The sequence below is a fragment of the Pristiophorus japonicus genome, chromosome 1, assembly GCF_044704955.1.
Source record: "Pristiophorus japonicus isolate sPriJap1 chromosome 1, sPriJap1.hap1, whole genome shotgun sequence".
Lineage (NCBI taxonomy): Eukaryota > Metazoa > Chordata > Chondrichthyes > Pristiophoridae > Pristiophorus > Pristiophorus japonicus.
In genome coordinates this window covers 325,287,244-325,302,631 of record NC_091977.1, presented here as the reverse complement: position 1 = coordinate 325,302,631, position 15,388 = coordinate 325,287,244, and the positions used below count along the sequence as shown (strand labels likewise).

Sequence of the window (15,388 nt, the reverse complement as noted above, 5' to 3'; positions counted from 1 at the left end):
GGTGAGTTCACGTGGGTGGCTATCTGCCTCAACACTCCGTGTGTGACTAGGGAACCCAGCGCAATCTCCAGGTCTGCCTCCGCCTCCCTAGGGAAATTATACTGTATTTGGGGCCCGGACGTGGGATCCACATCTACGCTAACCTGTTGCCCTTTCACAATCATGCTTGTGGGTGGCGAATGCACTGAGATTTGCCCGCACAAACGCCTAATAAAACTCTGGGGATACTGCTTACCAGTAACTCAAGGTTATAGCCTTCTTTTGGCTTTACCGTGCATAGGGTCCCTTTGCCTTGTATCCCTGGGATCACTACAACTTCTTTCTTTTCCCCCGTGCATACCGCTCCCCATAGACAATGATTTCTAAGATCCATTAGGACCTTGTGGCCAATAATGAAATCTGCGCCTAGGATCCCTGTTCCCTCTTTCTCCCACTTCCTTAGGACACACATCCACTTGGTGTGGAGTGCTCCTCAGTCAATTGATAATGGAACGGAGAACAAGCCAGCCTGCTCGTTACCTGTGAACCCTACCAAGGAATACGGGACTAGGTTCGACAGAGGTGAGGTGGTTGGGTTATCCGCATAGACGATGGTGCTGAAAGCATCAGTGTCTAGCAGATGGGTCCCTTTAACCCTCTCTACCTCCATCTTCACGCAAGGCTGTTTCCACTCATCATATTGTAAAGGGCACAGGTATACAGGCTGCGCTGGCTCTAGTCATGGATCAGGATTAGGTGGGGCAGATGGGGTTGCGCCGGTGGCTACAGCTACCTTCCCTGAATCATAGTTCGGAGCACGGCCACAATCTCATCGAAACTGCCTGAGGGATTGTGTGCCACAGGGTCCAGATTTTTGGGCCGGGACTGTTAAACCTTTTGTGGCAGGGGAATCCTTTAAGGGTGGGGATTCCTTTCCTGCCCTATCTTTCCAAGGATTTCGGCAATCCTTATGCCAGTGTCCACTTTTTCCGCACCCATAGCACGTACTCTTTGAGTCGGAAGGCTCCCCCCTTCCTGGTGCCATTCTCTCCTGGAATTACTGGGCCGGATCTCGTGGCCCTTTCCTTTTTGTGGGGCCTCAACTGTCCCTGTGCTATTGAGGTAAGCCAGGGTTACCTGTCTAACCACTGACTCCTTGGTACCGGTGGGGTCTCTGGGGTCGACCCACAGCTCGGCTTTAGCCTTTACTCATGGCAGGCAGTTAGCCACTAGGCTGCGAAGCCAGCGAGTTGTTGGTTCCCGGTCCAGGTGTTCCCGGTCGAGATCTCCTCCACATGTTCTCTCGTAGACGGGCCACAGCCTGTCTGCGAAAGCCTGTGGAGTTTCGCCTGCCTGTTGCAGGGTTTTCTCGACCCGGGAAAACAGACTTCCATCATTTAGGCCCAGAACCTCTAACATCTCTCTTTGATCGCAGCGTATGTGCTCTGCCCCTTCTTGCTATCTGCAGGAAGGGCCTGGTATACCTTGCAATCTGAGGAGAAAAGCAGCATTTTAGCCTGTTCGGCCTCATCGTAGCCGTTTATACCGGCTGCCTGCTCTATGTCCATAAAATGGACCGAGGAGTCCCCTTGAGGGGTTAACTTTTCTAAATGAGCTACCATTGCCCGGAGCTGCTGGGTTCAATGGGGAATTACAAATTGGCTCTCCAGGGCCCCTTGTCCCTGACCACCGTTGCCGGCACCATACTTTTGTTGTCGGATCGGGCACATCGGTCCCCGGTCCTGACACCCCTTGTATTTCCTCAGTGCCGCGCTCTCTCTGTACTGCCAGGGTAAACCTCAGTAGGGCTACAGGTGGTGGTTGGATGCCCCTTTCTACCACTCTATCCCTCTACTCCCCCTTGCTCCTGCACGTCTCCCTTAGGAGCGCTTGGGCTTATCAGGCATACCATCCCCACAGCATTAGATAGGGCCTGGGTTAAACTTTTTATCTTGGTCTCACAGGGCCCGTGATCCTCCATCCCAAAGCCCTTGCTACTGGCTACTTTATAGGCTGCCTGCACATCCCGTATCCTCTCCTCCTGTTCTCTTATTACTTTTGTTAGGCGGGCAATTTCTTCCCCCAGCACGAGCTCATTCCCCTTTGCCTCTGTTACTTTAATTGGAAATAGTCTTGCTTATTCCTGTGGGTCTCCTCTAGCTGTAATCTGCTATGCTTTTGTTTAGTTAATTCCTCAAACATTTTCTCCCCTGCCATAGCCCTTACGGCTGAGTGCTCTTCAGATTCCTGGAGTTCTGCTACCAATTTCTTGACCTTCCTATCCAGCAATTGGATCTGTCTTTGGTAGCAGACCAACCAAATGGCCTTCTCTATTGACCTTTTATGGTCTTTGCTCTCAGTCCACTTAGCAGCTGCGTCCATTGGACGCTCAACCTGTAAGGCTCTGTTAATAAAGGATGATATCAGGACAGTTGTGAGAGATGATATTGGCTTTAATGAACAAAATGTTGAAGCATTGTGGTGGAGATTAGAGATAGTAAGGGGAAAAAGTCACTGGTGGGCGTAGTTTATAGGCCCCCAAATAATAACTTCACGGTGGGGCGGAAAATAATCAAGGGAATAATGGAGGCATGTGAAAAAGGAACGGCAGTAATCATGGGGGATTTTAACCTACATATCGATTGGTCAAATCAAATCGCACGGGGTAGCCTTGAGGAGGAATTCATAGAATGCATACGGAATTGTTTCTTAGAACAGTATGTAACAGAACCTACAAGGGAGCAAGCTGTCTTAGATCTGGTCCTGTGTAATGAGACAGGAATAATAAATGATCTTCTAGTAAAAGATCCTCTCGGAATGAGTGATCACAGTATGGTTGAATTTGTAATACAGATTGAGGGTGAGGAAGTAGTGTCTCAAACGAGCGTACTATGCTTAAACAAAGGGGACTGCAGTGGGATGAGAGCAGAGTTGGCTAAAGTAGACTGGGAACACAGACTAAACAGTGGCACAATTGAGGAACAGTGGAGGACTTTTAAGGAGTTCTTTCATAGTGCTCAACAAAAATATATTCCAGTGAAAAAGAAGGGCGGTAAGAGAAGGGATAACCAGCCGTGGATAAACAAGGAAATAAAGGAGAGTATCAAATTAAAACCAATGCGTATAAAGTGGCCAAGGTTAGTGGGAAACTAGAAGATTGGGAAAATTTTAAACGACAGCAAAGAATGACTAAGAAAGCAATAAAGAAAGGAAAGATAGATTACGAAAGTAAACTTGCGCAAAACATAAAAACAGATAATAAGAGCTTTTACAGATATATAAAACGGAAAAGAGTGACTAAAGTAAATGTTGGTCCCTTAGAAGATGAGAAGGGGGATTTAATAATGGGAAATGTGGAAATGGCTGAGACCTTAAACAATTATTTTGCTTCGGTCTTCACAGTGGAAGACACAAAAACCATGCCAAAAATTGCTGGTCACAGGAATGTGGGAAGGGAGGACCTTGAGACAATCACTATCACTAGGGGGGTAGTGCTGGACAGGCTAATGGGACTCAAGGTAGACAAGTCCCCTGGTCCTGATGAAATGCATCCCAGGGTATTAAAAGAGATGGCGGAAGTTATAGCAGATGCATTCGTTATAATCTACCAAAATTCTATGGACTCTGGGGAGGTACCAGTGAATTGGAAAGCAGCTAATGTAACGCCTCTGTTTAAAAAAGGGGGCAGACAAAAGGCAGGTAACTATAGGCCGGTTAGTTTAACATCTGTAGTGGGGAAAATGCTTGAAGCTATCATTAAGGAAGAAATAGCGGGACGTCTAGATAGGAATAGTGCAATCAAGCAGACGCAGCATGGATTCATGAAGGGGAAATCATGTTTAACTAATTTACTGGAATTCTTTGAGGATATAACGAGCATGGTGGATAGAGGTGTACCGATGGATGTGGTGTATTTAGATTTCCAAAAGGCATTCGATAAGGTGCCACACAAAAGGTTACTGCAGAAGATAAAGGTACGCGGAGTCAGAGGAAATGTATTAGCCAGGCAATTCTCAATCCATGCTAACAGAAAGCAGAGAGTCGGGATAAATGGGTCCTTTTCGGGTTGGAAATCGGTGGTTAGTGGGGTGCCACAGGAATCGGTGCTGGGACCACAACTGTTTACAATATACGTAAATGACCTGGAAGAGGGGACAGAGTGTAGTGCAACAAAATTTGAAGATGACACAAAGATTAGTGGGAAAGCGGGTTGTGTAAAAGACACAGAGAGGCTGCAAAGAGGTTTGGCAGATGGAATACAATGTCGGAAAATGTAAGGTCATCCACCTTGGAAAAAAAAACAGTAAAAGGGAATATTATTTGAATGGGGAAAAATTACAACATGCTGCGGTGCAGAGGGACCTGAGGGTCCTTGTGCATGAATCCCAAAAAGTTAGTTTGCAGGTGCAGCAGGTAATCAGGAAGGCGAATGGAATGTTGGCCTTCATTGCGAGAGGGATGGAGTACAAAAGCAGGGAGGTCCTGCTGCAACTGTACAGGGTATTGGTGAGGCCGTACCTGGAGTACTGCGTGCAGTTTTGGTCACCTTACTTAAGGAAGGATATACTAGCTTTGGAGGAGGTACAGAGACGATTCACTAGGCTGATTCCGGAGATGAGGGGGTTACCTTATGATGATAGATTGAGTAGACTGGGTCTTTACTCATTGGAGTTCAGAAGGTTGAGGGGTGATCTTATAGAAACATTTAAAATAATGAAAGGGATAGACAAGATAGAGGCAGAGAGGTTGTTTCCACTGGTCGGGGAGACTAGTACTAGGGGGCACAATCTCAAAATACGGGGGAGCCAATTTAAAACCGAGTTGAGAAGGAATTTCTTCTCCCAGAGGGTTGTGAATCTGTGGAATTCTCTGCCCAAGGAAGCAGTTGAGGCTAGCTCATTGAATGTATTCAAATCACAGATAGATATATTTTTAACCAATAAGGGAATTAAGGGTTATGTGGAGCGGGCGGGTAAGTGGAGCTGAGTCCACGGCCAGATCAGCCATGATCTTGTTGAATGGCGGAGCAGGCTCAAGGGGCTAGATGGCCGACTCCTGTTCCTAATTCTTATGTTCTTATGTTATGACCCACTTTTTGGTAATACTTTCTTAGATACATATTCAGAGATTCTTTCCTCCATTTTTGTTCTTTCCACTAGAACCAAGTCTACATCCTCACATCCTTTGTACCAAGCTCCTACCTGGCTCGCCATTATGTAGGGGGCGGTGGGTTTGTCAGCCTTTTCTGACCTTGACAGTTCAAATCGTCCCACTCCCTGGTTCTAGGGCTTGGAATTATTTAGCAATGTGATAGATGTAGACAGACAACTGTTTGGTGCAAGAACAAATATTTTATTTAGAAAATAGCACACTACACTAATTAACTTAATAGCATATAACAAAATGTACAGAAAAAGGGGGAAAACTTATACGCAACGGGTACAGAGGTTATGCAGTGAAAAAAAAAAACACCTCCCACCACTACACTAACTAAGTTAGGCTCTGAAATTGCAGGGACTATGCTCACCAAAGGATTTCACCACAGTTTAGACCAGTTGCACACTGCTTTCTCTCTCCTCAATCTTGTGGATTCTTTGACTGGTTGCGGTGTCTTCGGTATTAGCACTGGTCGACGTTTAGATGGTAAATAAGTTTTTTCGTTGAGTCCGCGCTGGATGATTGTTGGTTTTTCAGTGACTCCGAGGCTTTTTGTTAGGTTCTTCTTGTTGCGTTGCTGTAATCTCGTGTGGCAAGTTAGATGTTTCAAAGCCAGAGTCAAAGAGCCCAGAGCCCAAGTGCTTTTCCAGAGTGTCCTCGGGTCCATTTCTTCAAAAGTGTTTCCTCAGCCCAAAGGTTACCACCCAAGTTACCAGCAAGGCCCCCAGTTATACCTGAGAGGCTGCTTAAACTTTTGCGCCAAAACTCGAGTGCACAATTGATTTTTGATGAATGCCTTTGTGCGATTTTGGCAGGCTGATCAACTCTAATGTAATCCCTTTGTGAGAATTTTGGTGGGTTGATTTAGCATTAGCATGATACAAGGTTCCCAAAGGTGTTGATGGGGTTTTCAAATGGTGCTGTTAGAATGTAATCAGGTCTTGATATCCATTGTGTGTTCTGCTGATGCCAGGGTTTTTCTGTGTGGCCGTTTTAAGAACTATTAAAATATGTATGTATCTGGGTCCCTGGTAAGTGGACTTTTGTTAGAAACATAGACAAAGAAACATAGAAAATAGGTGCAGGAGTAGGCCATTCGGCCCTTCGAGCCTGCACCACCATTCAATGAGTTCATGGCTGAACATGCAACTTCAGTACCCCATTCCTGCTTTCTCGCCATACCCCTTGATCCCCCTAGTAGTAAGGACTACATCTAACTCCTTTTTGAATATATTTAGTGAATTGGCCTCAACAACTTTCTGTGGTCGAGAATTCCACAGGTTCATCACTCTCTGGGTGAAGAAGTTTCTCCTCATCTTGGTCCTAAATGGCTTACCCCTTATCCTTAGACTGTGACCCCTGGTTCTGGACTTCCCCAACATCGGGAACATTCTTCCTGCATCTAACCTGTCCAAACCCGTCAGAATTTTAAACGTTTCTATGAGACTGCTAATGTCTCCCTGGGGCCTGCCTCCCAGGTGGGTTAGCAGCCCTATAAGGATCCCATTTCCCTATGCAGACCCAGCATACAATTTGAAATGTCCAACCTCAATCTAAAAGGCCCTAGTTTAGTCCAAAGGCGCCTAATAGTGAGATATTTCTATCCACATTTCTCCTCCAAAAGTCTAACACAGTTCCCTTTTAAATTCCAGACATATGTCCATTGAGTAGGGGGTCCCAGAATGTTGTGAATCCTACGCTGCCCACAGTCTCGGGCTGAACCAGACTATTCGCAACCTCGGCATCCTATATGACCTTGAGCTGAGCTTCCGAACCCATATCCTCCCCATCACAAAAACCATCTACTTTCATCTCTGTATCATCGCCTGTCTCCACGCCCGCCTCAGCTCATCTGCTGTTCAAACCCTCGTCCATGCCTTTGTTACCTCCAAACTTGACTCCTCCAAAGCTCTCCTGGCTGGCCTCCCATCTTCCACCCCAATAAGCTTGAACTCATCCATAACTGTGCTGCCCGTATCCTAACTCGCACAAGTTCCGTTCGCCCATTACCCATCTGCTTGCTGACCTACATTGGTTCCCGGTCTGGCAATGCTTCTCTTTTAATTCTTATTCTCTTGTTCTAATCCCTACATGGCCTCACCATCTCCATCTCTGTAGCTTCCTCCAGCCCTACAACCTCCCATGAATTTTTTCAATTCTGGTCCTTGTGACATTTTTTTACTTTAAAGGCGCTATATAAATATATGTTGTTGCTGCTGTATGTTGTGGTGTGCAGTGCGCCAACAGAATTTTCTGACCACCTATTTTACTCAGGTGATGGTTCCTGGAAGACAGAATGACCTGCTGCTCCAGCCTCTGCTCTCAGACACTACGTATAGAATTTCTGTGACACCTATCTATGCTGATGGAGAAGGCAACACACTCGCTGTTACAAGCAAGACGTGTAAGTAAAGTATCTGCTTTTGCTCATTTTACATGATATGCTAGAACAGTGGCACTCATGGTTATAAATGGGTTTATCATTCAGAAGAAATCTTACCCCAATATGGCCTGGCTTTCCCTCACCTTATCGTACCTGGAGTGCCACATTCCATTTGGAGAGAGAGAGAGAGAAGAAGAGAGAGAAAAAGAAAAAAAGCAAGAAAGAAAGAACTCCCCTGCTTTTCAAAATAGTGCTATGGGATCTTTTATGTCCACCTGAGAGGAGAGATGGGGCCTCGGTTTAATGTCTCATCCAAAAGACGGCACCTCCAACAGTGCAGCACTCCCTCATTACTGCAGCGGGAATGTTGGCCTAGATTTTGTGCTCAAGTCTCTGGAGTGGTGCTTAAAACTCACAACCTCTGGCTCAGAGGCAAGAGTGCTACCCACTAAGCCACAGGCTGACAATACCTAATGGAGTTAAAGCAGTTTATTAATTTTAAGGCACGTTTAAAAATAAATGTTGAATTATTTATGGCAATTACTTTTCATTGTAGTGCCACTCGCTGGACCAACGAACCTGCGTGTTTCGGAGGAGTGGTACAATCGCTTCCGCATTAAGTGGGATGCTGCATCATCAGCAACAATGGGCTACAGGGTGGTGTACATGTCTGCCTCTGGTATTTCATTTTCATTATTGTTCAGTGATGCTCGTACAAATAATTCCATCTACTACAAAATCTCTTAAGCATACATGGTTATATCCCAGCAGGATTTGCACTCATAATTATTTAGTCACTAAATTTCTGTACGTCAGTTCACTGTGTAACAGTTGGTCTCCTTACCTAAGAAAGATTATACTTGCCCTATATATTTCCTTAGGGGGTGCAATGAAGGTTCACCAGACTGATTTCTGGGATGAGAGAGCTGTCCTTTGAGGAGAGATTGAGTAAAATGAGCTGATACTCTCTGGAGTTTAGAAGATCTCATTGAAACATATAAAATTCTTAGAGGGTTTGACAGGGTAGATGCTGAGAGGATGTTTCCCCAGGCTGGAATGTCCAGAACTAGGCATGTAGTCTCAGGATAAGGGGTCGGCCATTTAGGACTGAGATGAGGAGAAATTTCTTCACTGTTGTGAATCTTTGGAATTCTCTACCCCAGAGGGCTGTGGATGCTCAGTGGTTGAGTATATTCAAGATGGAGATCGCTAGTTTTTTATACACTGGAGAAACCCAGTGCAGGATAGTGGAGTTGAGGTTGAAGATCGGCTATGATCTTATTGAATGGCAGAGCAGGCTCAAGGGGCCATATGGCCTACTTCTGCTCCTAATTGTTATGTTATGTCAAACGTATTTTACTCTAGGTTTGGTAACATACAACGCATTGATCTTTCACTGCCACCTCCAGTTTATTATGTTAAAAAGCAGTTAGTTTTGTATATTTATCACTATTACAATAACTACTGCCTATGTTCCATGTCACCCCACTGCTTGCTATTCTGACCTGTTGACAATCTGCTTGCTGGGCGTCAATAAATATTCGAACAGTCTGTGGCCAAGAGTAAATTAAAACTGTTGCTGGTTTATCAAAACTGTAGATCTTGAAAAATAAAAGACCATTCCCATTTTTGTCTTTATTATTTTACAAACGCCTACTTGCGATCAATTTTAACCTAATCTGCCCATCGGGGAAACTGGCGGGATCGGGAGCGACGCTGGTTTTACACCCTGCCCGATTTTACACTCCGTTGAAGTCAATATTGGGCGGGATGTCCAACCGGTGTTCCACCTCCCCTGCCTCCCCGTCCTGATCCCGTGGGATTCCCGCCCGGGGAGTTAGGTTAAAATTACCCCTAATATCTGTACTATCAGCTTGGTGTGCTCATGTTCTGCAACTGGTAGCTTTTGTTGAGGGGGTTGTTAATAATGTTTGAATACAAGAGAAGTATAAACAGATCTGAAGATAATGTCCTGAGATTCACCGCAGGTTTCATTGCCCAATTGTGATTCATGTTTTCCATAGTTTTCTACTGACCCTGTTTAAAACGTCTCCATCCACAATCACAGACCTTCCCTTTTGTTCTTTCTTCCCCTCCCCCTTTCAGTGCTTAAGAATGTTCTCTTTTCGAACATTTGCCACTTCTGACGGCGGGTCGTCGACCCGAAATGTTAACTGTTTTTCTCTCCACAGATATTGCCTGACCCACTGAGATTTCCAGCGTTCCCTGTTTTTATTTCAGATTCCAGTAACCGCAGTATTTTGCTTTTGTCTCAGCTGCAATCTCCCTTTCTGTTCTTAATATGTTGTAGCCACCTCTGTGCCATCTCTAATGACAAATATTAAGAAGGAAATAAAAGCAAAATCCTGCAGATGCTGGAAATCTAAAATAAAAACAGAAAATCCTGGAAACATTCAACGGGTCAGGCAGCATCTATGGAGAGCGTTAACATGCTAGGTCAATGACCTTTCAGCAGAACTGAGGAAAGATGAGAAGGAAATAATGGTTAACAAGAGAATAATGATTACTGACATTAAAAAAGAGGATGATAGCTGCTCTGATATGTTTCGATCAGATTCAGAACTGGAATTCTGCAAATCGGCAAGAGGAAAAGCAAACTACCAGGGAGAAACATTAACCTGTGCTCGCCGACTTACATTGGCTCCCAGTTAAGCATAGCCACGACGTCAAAATTCTCATCCTTGTTTTCAAATCCCTCCATGGCCTCGCCCCTCCCTATCTCTGTAATCCCCTCCTGCTCCACAACCAATGTTCTCTTTGAGCTGTGAGGTCACACAGCACTCTAGAGGTTCTGTGCAGCCGTGAGCTGACTTTTGAAAAGAAAATCCGCGCATGCACGGAATTCTGAATGTCCTGCACAGCCCTTTACAGGAGTTGCGCGAGCCCCCCCAAAAATTTGAGGGAACATTGCCCACAACCATCTGAGATCTCTGTGCTCCAATTCTGGCCTCTTGAGCATCCCTGATTATAATCACTCCACCATTGGTGGCCATGCCTTCTGCTGCCTAGGCCCCAAGTTCTGGAACTCCCTGCGTAAACCTCGCCACCTCTCTACCTCTCTTTCCTCCTTCAAGACGCTCCTTAAAATCTATCTCTTTGACCAAGCTTTTGGTCACCTGCCCTAATTTCTTATGTGGCACAGTGTCAAATTTTGTTTGCTAACATTCCTGTGGGACATTTTACTACTTTAAAAGGTGCTATATAAATACAAGTTGTTGTTTTTGTGTGATTATTGTAATTTCAGCACCTGGCCCAGCTCTGGATACGTTTGTAGGAGATGATGTGAACACAATGGTAATCCTTAACCTGCTCAGTGGCACTGAATATATCATCAAACTGTTTGCAACATATTCCACTGGTTCCAGTGATGCTCTTGTAGGAAGAGCCAAAACGCGTAAGACCTTTTATTTTTGGTGCCAGTCTCCTTAAATATGTTGCTTTTCATAAGTCTAATCTGAAACAATCCCACTGCGCTGATGTAAGGATTTTGTCAATGAAATTATGAATTCCCTTCTTGGTCCCTGTTGACTAGTTCCTCAGAAAACAGACAGCATGAGAAGGGACAGATTCCCCCAGCCGCCTGACTTATTTAACTTGTAATTCCCAACATTGATCCATAGTCTTGTACATGCTGCATCAAACCATTTATTTATAGTTCCTGAGTTAACAAACCAGCTGAAGGAAAGATGAGATTTTGTTTTTTCCTCATGAAATGGCAGTTTGAGAAATACATGCAAACCGCTGACATTAGCAGAAAACTTTGAATTCAGAATTATAGAATGATGCAGCACAGAAGGAGGCCATTTGGCCCATCCTTCCTGTGTTGGCTCTTTGAAAGAGCTATCCAATTAATCCCACTCCCCCTGCTCTTTTCCCCATACCCCTGCAAATTCTTCCTTTTTAAGTGTTTATCCAAGTCCCCTTTTGAAAGTTACTTTTGGATCTGCTTCCACTGCCCTTTTCAGCTTTGGTGGAAAATGTGGCCACTTAAAGTTCAATATTTCTGATTCTATTTTGTAACAATCAGTAAAGATCTATTAATAAAAGCACCAAATGCAAGCAACTGCTTTTGAATTCCTGTCATACTGATATGTACTTTACATTACAGCCGTACTGGGAACTGGATCAATAGAGCTGCCAGTAGCTATACTTACAAGTGCAGTAGATAAATGTTGACATACAGCAATAGTTCTTACCTGTTCAACGGTGCAGTTACTTCATTATCTGAACTTTCCAATGGTCTCTGTTAGGTGTCGGCCATGGCTCAGTGGGTAACACTCGCACACCTACTGAGTCAGAAGGTTCTGGGTTCAAGTCCCCACTTCAGAGACTTGAGCACAAAATCTAGGCCGATACTCCCAGTGCAGTACTGAGGGAGCGCTGCACTGTTGGAGGTGCCATCTTTTGGATGAGAAGTTAAACCAAGTCTGCCCGCTCTAATGGATGTAAAAGGTTGTATGGCATTATTCAAAGAAACCCAGGAGAGTTCTCCCCAGTCTCCTGGGCAATATTTATCCCTCAACCAACATCATTTTAAAAAATGGATTATCTGGTCATTTCTGTTTGTGGGAGCTTGCTGTGCGCAAATTGGCTGCCATGTTTCCCTACTTTACAACAAGTGACTACACTTCATAAGATATCTCATTGGCTGTAAAGCACTTTGAGACATCCTGAGGTCCTGAAAGGCACTATAGAAATACAAGTCTTCCTTCTTTCTGTGAAGTCAGCTGTCAGATTCAGCGTGCGAACGCTTAACATTGTCCTTGTTCTCTCCTGCAGTGTACCTCGGCGTGACAAATCTGACTCCATACCAAGTTCGAATGACTAGCATGTGTGCACGTTGGCAGCTGCATAGACATGCCACCACCCACAGATTAGTCATCGAATCGCTCCGAGGTAAGAACGAGAGGCAAAGCTGCATGGACTAGATTTCCAGAGGGCACAATACTGTACACACTGTACACACACTACAAACTTAGGGGAAAGTTTTTCCAGGATGAAAGTAGGAGGATGTGGATTGTAAGGGAGATGAGTGAGTGTTTGGACACAACCTTGTTGATGATTGAGACCAGGAGTATAGGGGGACTTCAAAAGGTGGCATGGTCAAGAGTGTGGGCGAGGATTATAGTTAAGGGATTGCCTTAATTTGGGGATTATTTGGCTATTTTTCCACAGAAAGGATTTTGAAAAAGAATTACATTTATCATAGAATCATAAGAGGCCATTCGGCCCATCGTGCTCTTTGAAAGAACTATCCAATTAGTCTCTCCAAATGTTTCCTTTCCAAGTTTTTTTTCCAATTCCCTTGTGATTGGAATGCAAATTGATGCTGGAGTTAGCTAAACATGGCAGAATCTTAGGCTGGGGTCATGTTAAGCATTCATCTGCCATTTTTGCCAACAGTAACTTCTGGCTTGGCTATATTCGAATGAGCGTTTTGCATGTATAAAAAAGTTATATTACGTCTAGAAGAAAATGAACACATGGAGGAGCCAATTCTCCAAGTGTGGCCCCCATAAATTCAACCATTTGTATTTTATTATGTGGTTCAAGGTAAGTCATTGCTTAGGGTGGAATTTGGACTGAACAGTTCCCAGATGTCATGAAAGCTGATGCTGTAATATGTAAAAGTGGGGTTCGAATTTCTGCTCACTGACTATGAATGGGCACAATTCAAGGTCTTATGCACCATTTTATAACAGCAGAACCTATATAGATTTAAGTTTGGGTCTTAATTAGTTGACATGGGAAAACTTAAGTTTTTCCAAAGTACCAACAGTTTAAACTGCTCAGCACTTACGTTTGTCCAATTCTTAATGCTAAAGTCAGGAAGGTGAAAGTATAAACCAGCATATTAATAACCACCACCAGAAACCTTTATTCTGCCCTTGCTATAACACTCCATTCTAGTCAGTATATGTGCATGCAGTTGTTTTTTGCTGGGACACAGGTTAGCTACCTTTGGCTAAATGGTCATTTTCAAATATAACTAATGAGCAGCATTTCACGAGGCGAGCTCCTGTTGACTTTCTGTAGTGAAGGGACCATATACCAAGAGGCAGCTCGAGCACAAAAGCACAGTGTCCAGAAGTAATTGCGCCTTGCGGTTGAATGCAATTTAACCTACCTACCGCAGACTTGTTAGAACTCAGTCTGGTTCGCTTTATGATTTGCATATGTTCTATATAATCCTTCGACACAATCAAAAAAAACTGGTTTCCACGTTGTTCCCCTTTCTTGCCAAAGAAAAGTCAATGGTTCTCTTATAAGTTTCTTGGATTTAGAAAAAAAATGGCTTGGCATCGTTCCAAAAAGGGTTTCTCCCAACAAAGCATTCTATAGTAGTTGTATTTTGATTTGCCAGTGGCTGGAACAGCTCAGAGATCAAGTTTCAAATAAAAAAGACACTCAAATCAGACTTGCTTGGAAGAAGAGATTTCCCAATTGAATTGAATTGGCAAGAGGGCTGTTAGTGAAGGGCTGCTGCTCATTGGATATTATTGGGTGAAAGTTATGTTGCAGTTACATAAAGCTCTGGTTAGGCCCCATTTAGAGTACTGCGTTCAGTTCTGGGCACCACATCTCAGCAAGGATCATACTGGCCTTGGAGAGGGTGCAGCACAGATTCACCAGAATGGTACTGGGGATAAAAGGGTTAAATTATGAGGACAGGTTGCCTAGTATAGATTTGTATTCCCTTGAGTATAAAAGATAAAGGAGTGATCTAATTGAGGTGTTTAAGACGATTAAAGGAGTTAAGAGGGTAGATAAAGAGAAACTATTTCCTCTGGTGGGGAGGAGTCCATAATAAAGGGGCATAACCTTAAAATTAGAGCTAGGCTGTTCAGGGGTGATGTCAGGAAGTACTTCTTCACACAAAGGGTAGTGTAAATCTGGAACTTCCTCCCCAAAAAGCTGTTGAGGCTGGGGTTTAATTAAAAAGTCAACACTAAAATTGATAGTTTTTTGTTAGGCAAGGGTATTAAGGATTATGAAGCCAAGGTGGGTAAATGGAGCTAAGATACAGGTCAGTCATGATCTAATTGAATGGCGAAACAAGCTCGAGGGGCTGAATATCCTACTCCTGTTCCTATGTTCCTATCTGAAATATTTTTATATTTCTCCTATTGTTTGCTTATGTCTGCCTTTATTATTTGACCATGTCTACGTGTAAGTTATACTTCCATGAATCCACATTATCCTGAAACTACTTGCATGAAATAACACATAAAATTACATACATTGAAGGATCTGAGACTTAATTTGATAGTTGCCCAAAAATGTTCTGGGAAAATGTAAGAAATATGGACATAAGAAAGGAACAAATTGGGATTTGGTGAAGATTGAATGATATCTTCCTCTCTAAGTCCTGTATCGTCTTAGACACATATCATACAATCCTAGAAAGGTACAGCACAGAAGGAGGCCATTGAGTCCATCGTGCCTTTGCTGGCTCTTTGAAAGAGCTATCATGCTTAGTCCCACACCCCCGCTTTTTGTCTGTAACCCTGTAAGTTGCTCATCCTCACCTGTCAAACTCCCTTTTGAAATTATTTATGGAATCAGCTTCCAACACTTTTTCAGGTAGAGCGTTCCTGATCCCGACAAGTTTGAGTGAAAACATTTCTCCTCATCTGATCTCCCCTCCAGATCTTTTGCCAATAATTTTAAATCTATGACCTCTGGTTATTGACTCACTTGCCAGAGGAAATAATTTTTCTCTATCAAAACCTCTCATCATCTTGAAAACCTCTATTAGGTCACCTTTTAACCTTCCCTGTTCCAAGGAGAACAGTTCTAACTTTTCCAATCTCTCCACATAACTAAAGTCCCTCATCCCTGATACAT

General features: G+C 43.8%; 1 protein-coding gene across 7 annotated transcripts in view; it reads left to right on the top strand.

Moving 5' to 3' along the window:
* Nucleotides 1-15,388, top strand: part of col14a1a (collagen, type XIV, alpha 1a) — a 285,165-nt gene that overhangs the window by 170,543 nt on the left and 99,234 nt on the right. For all 7 annotated transcript variants that reach the window (XR_011594955.1, XR_011594954.1, XM_070888840.1 and 4 more), the window contains 4 exons: nt 7,411-7,540; nt 8,076-8,198; nt 10,785-10,934; nt 12,320-12,436. Coding sequence is in view for 5 of the 7 variants with exons in the window: in XM_070888840.1 (XP_070744941.1) it covers nt 7,411-7,540; nt 8,076-8,198; nt 10,785-10,934; nt 12,320-12,436 (520 nt within the window). In the remaining 2 variants the exon portion in view is untranslated. The remainder of the gene's footprint in view (nt 1-7,410; nt 7,541-8,075; nt 8,199-10,784; nt 10,935-12,319; nt 12,437-15,388) is intronic.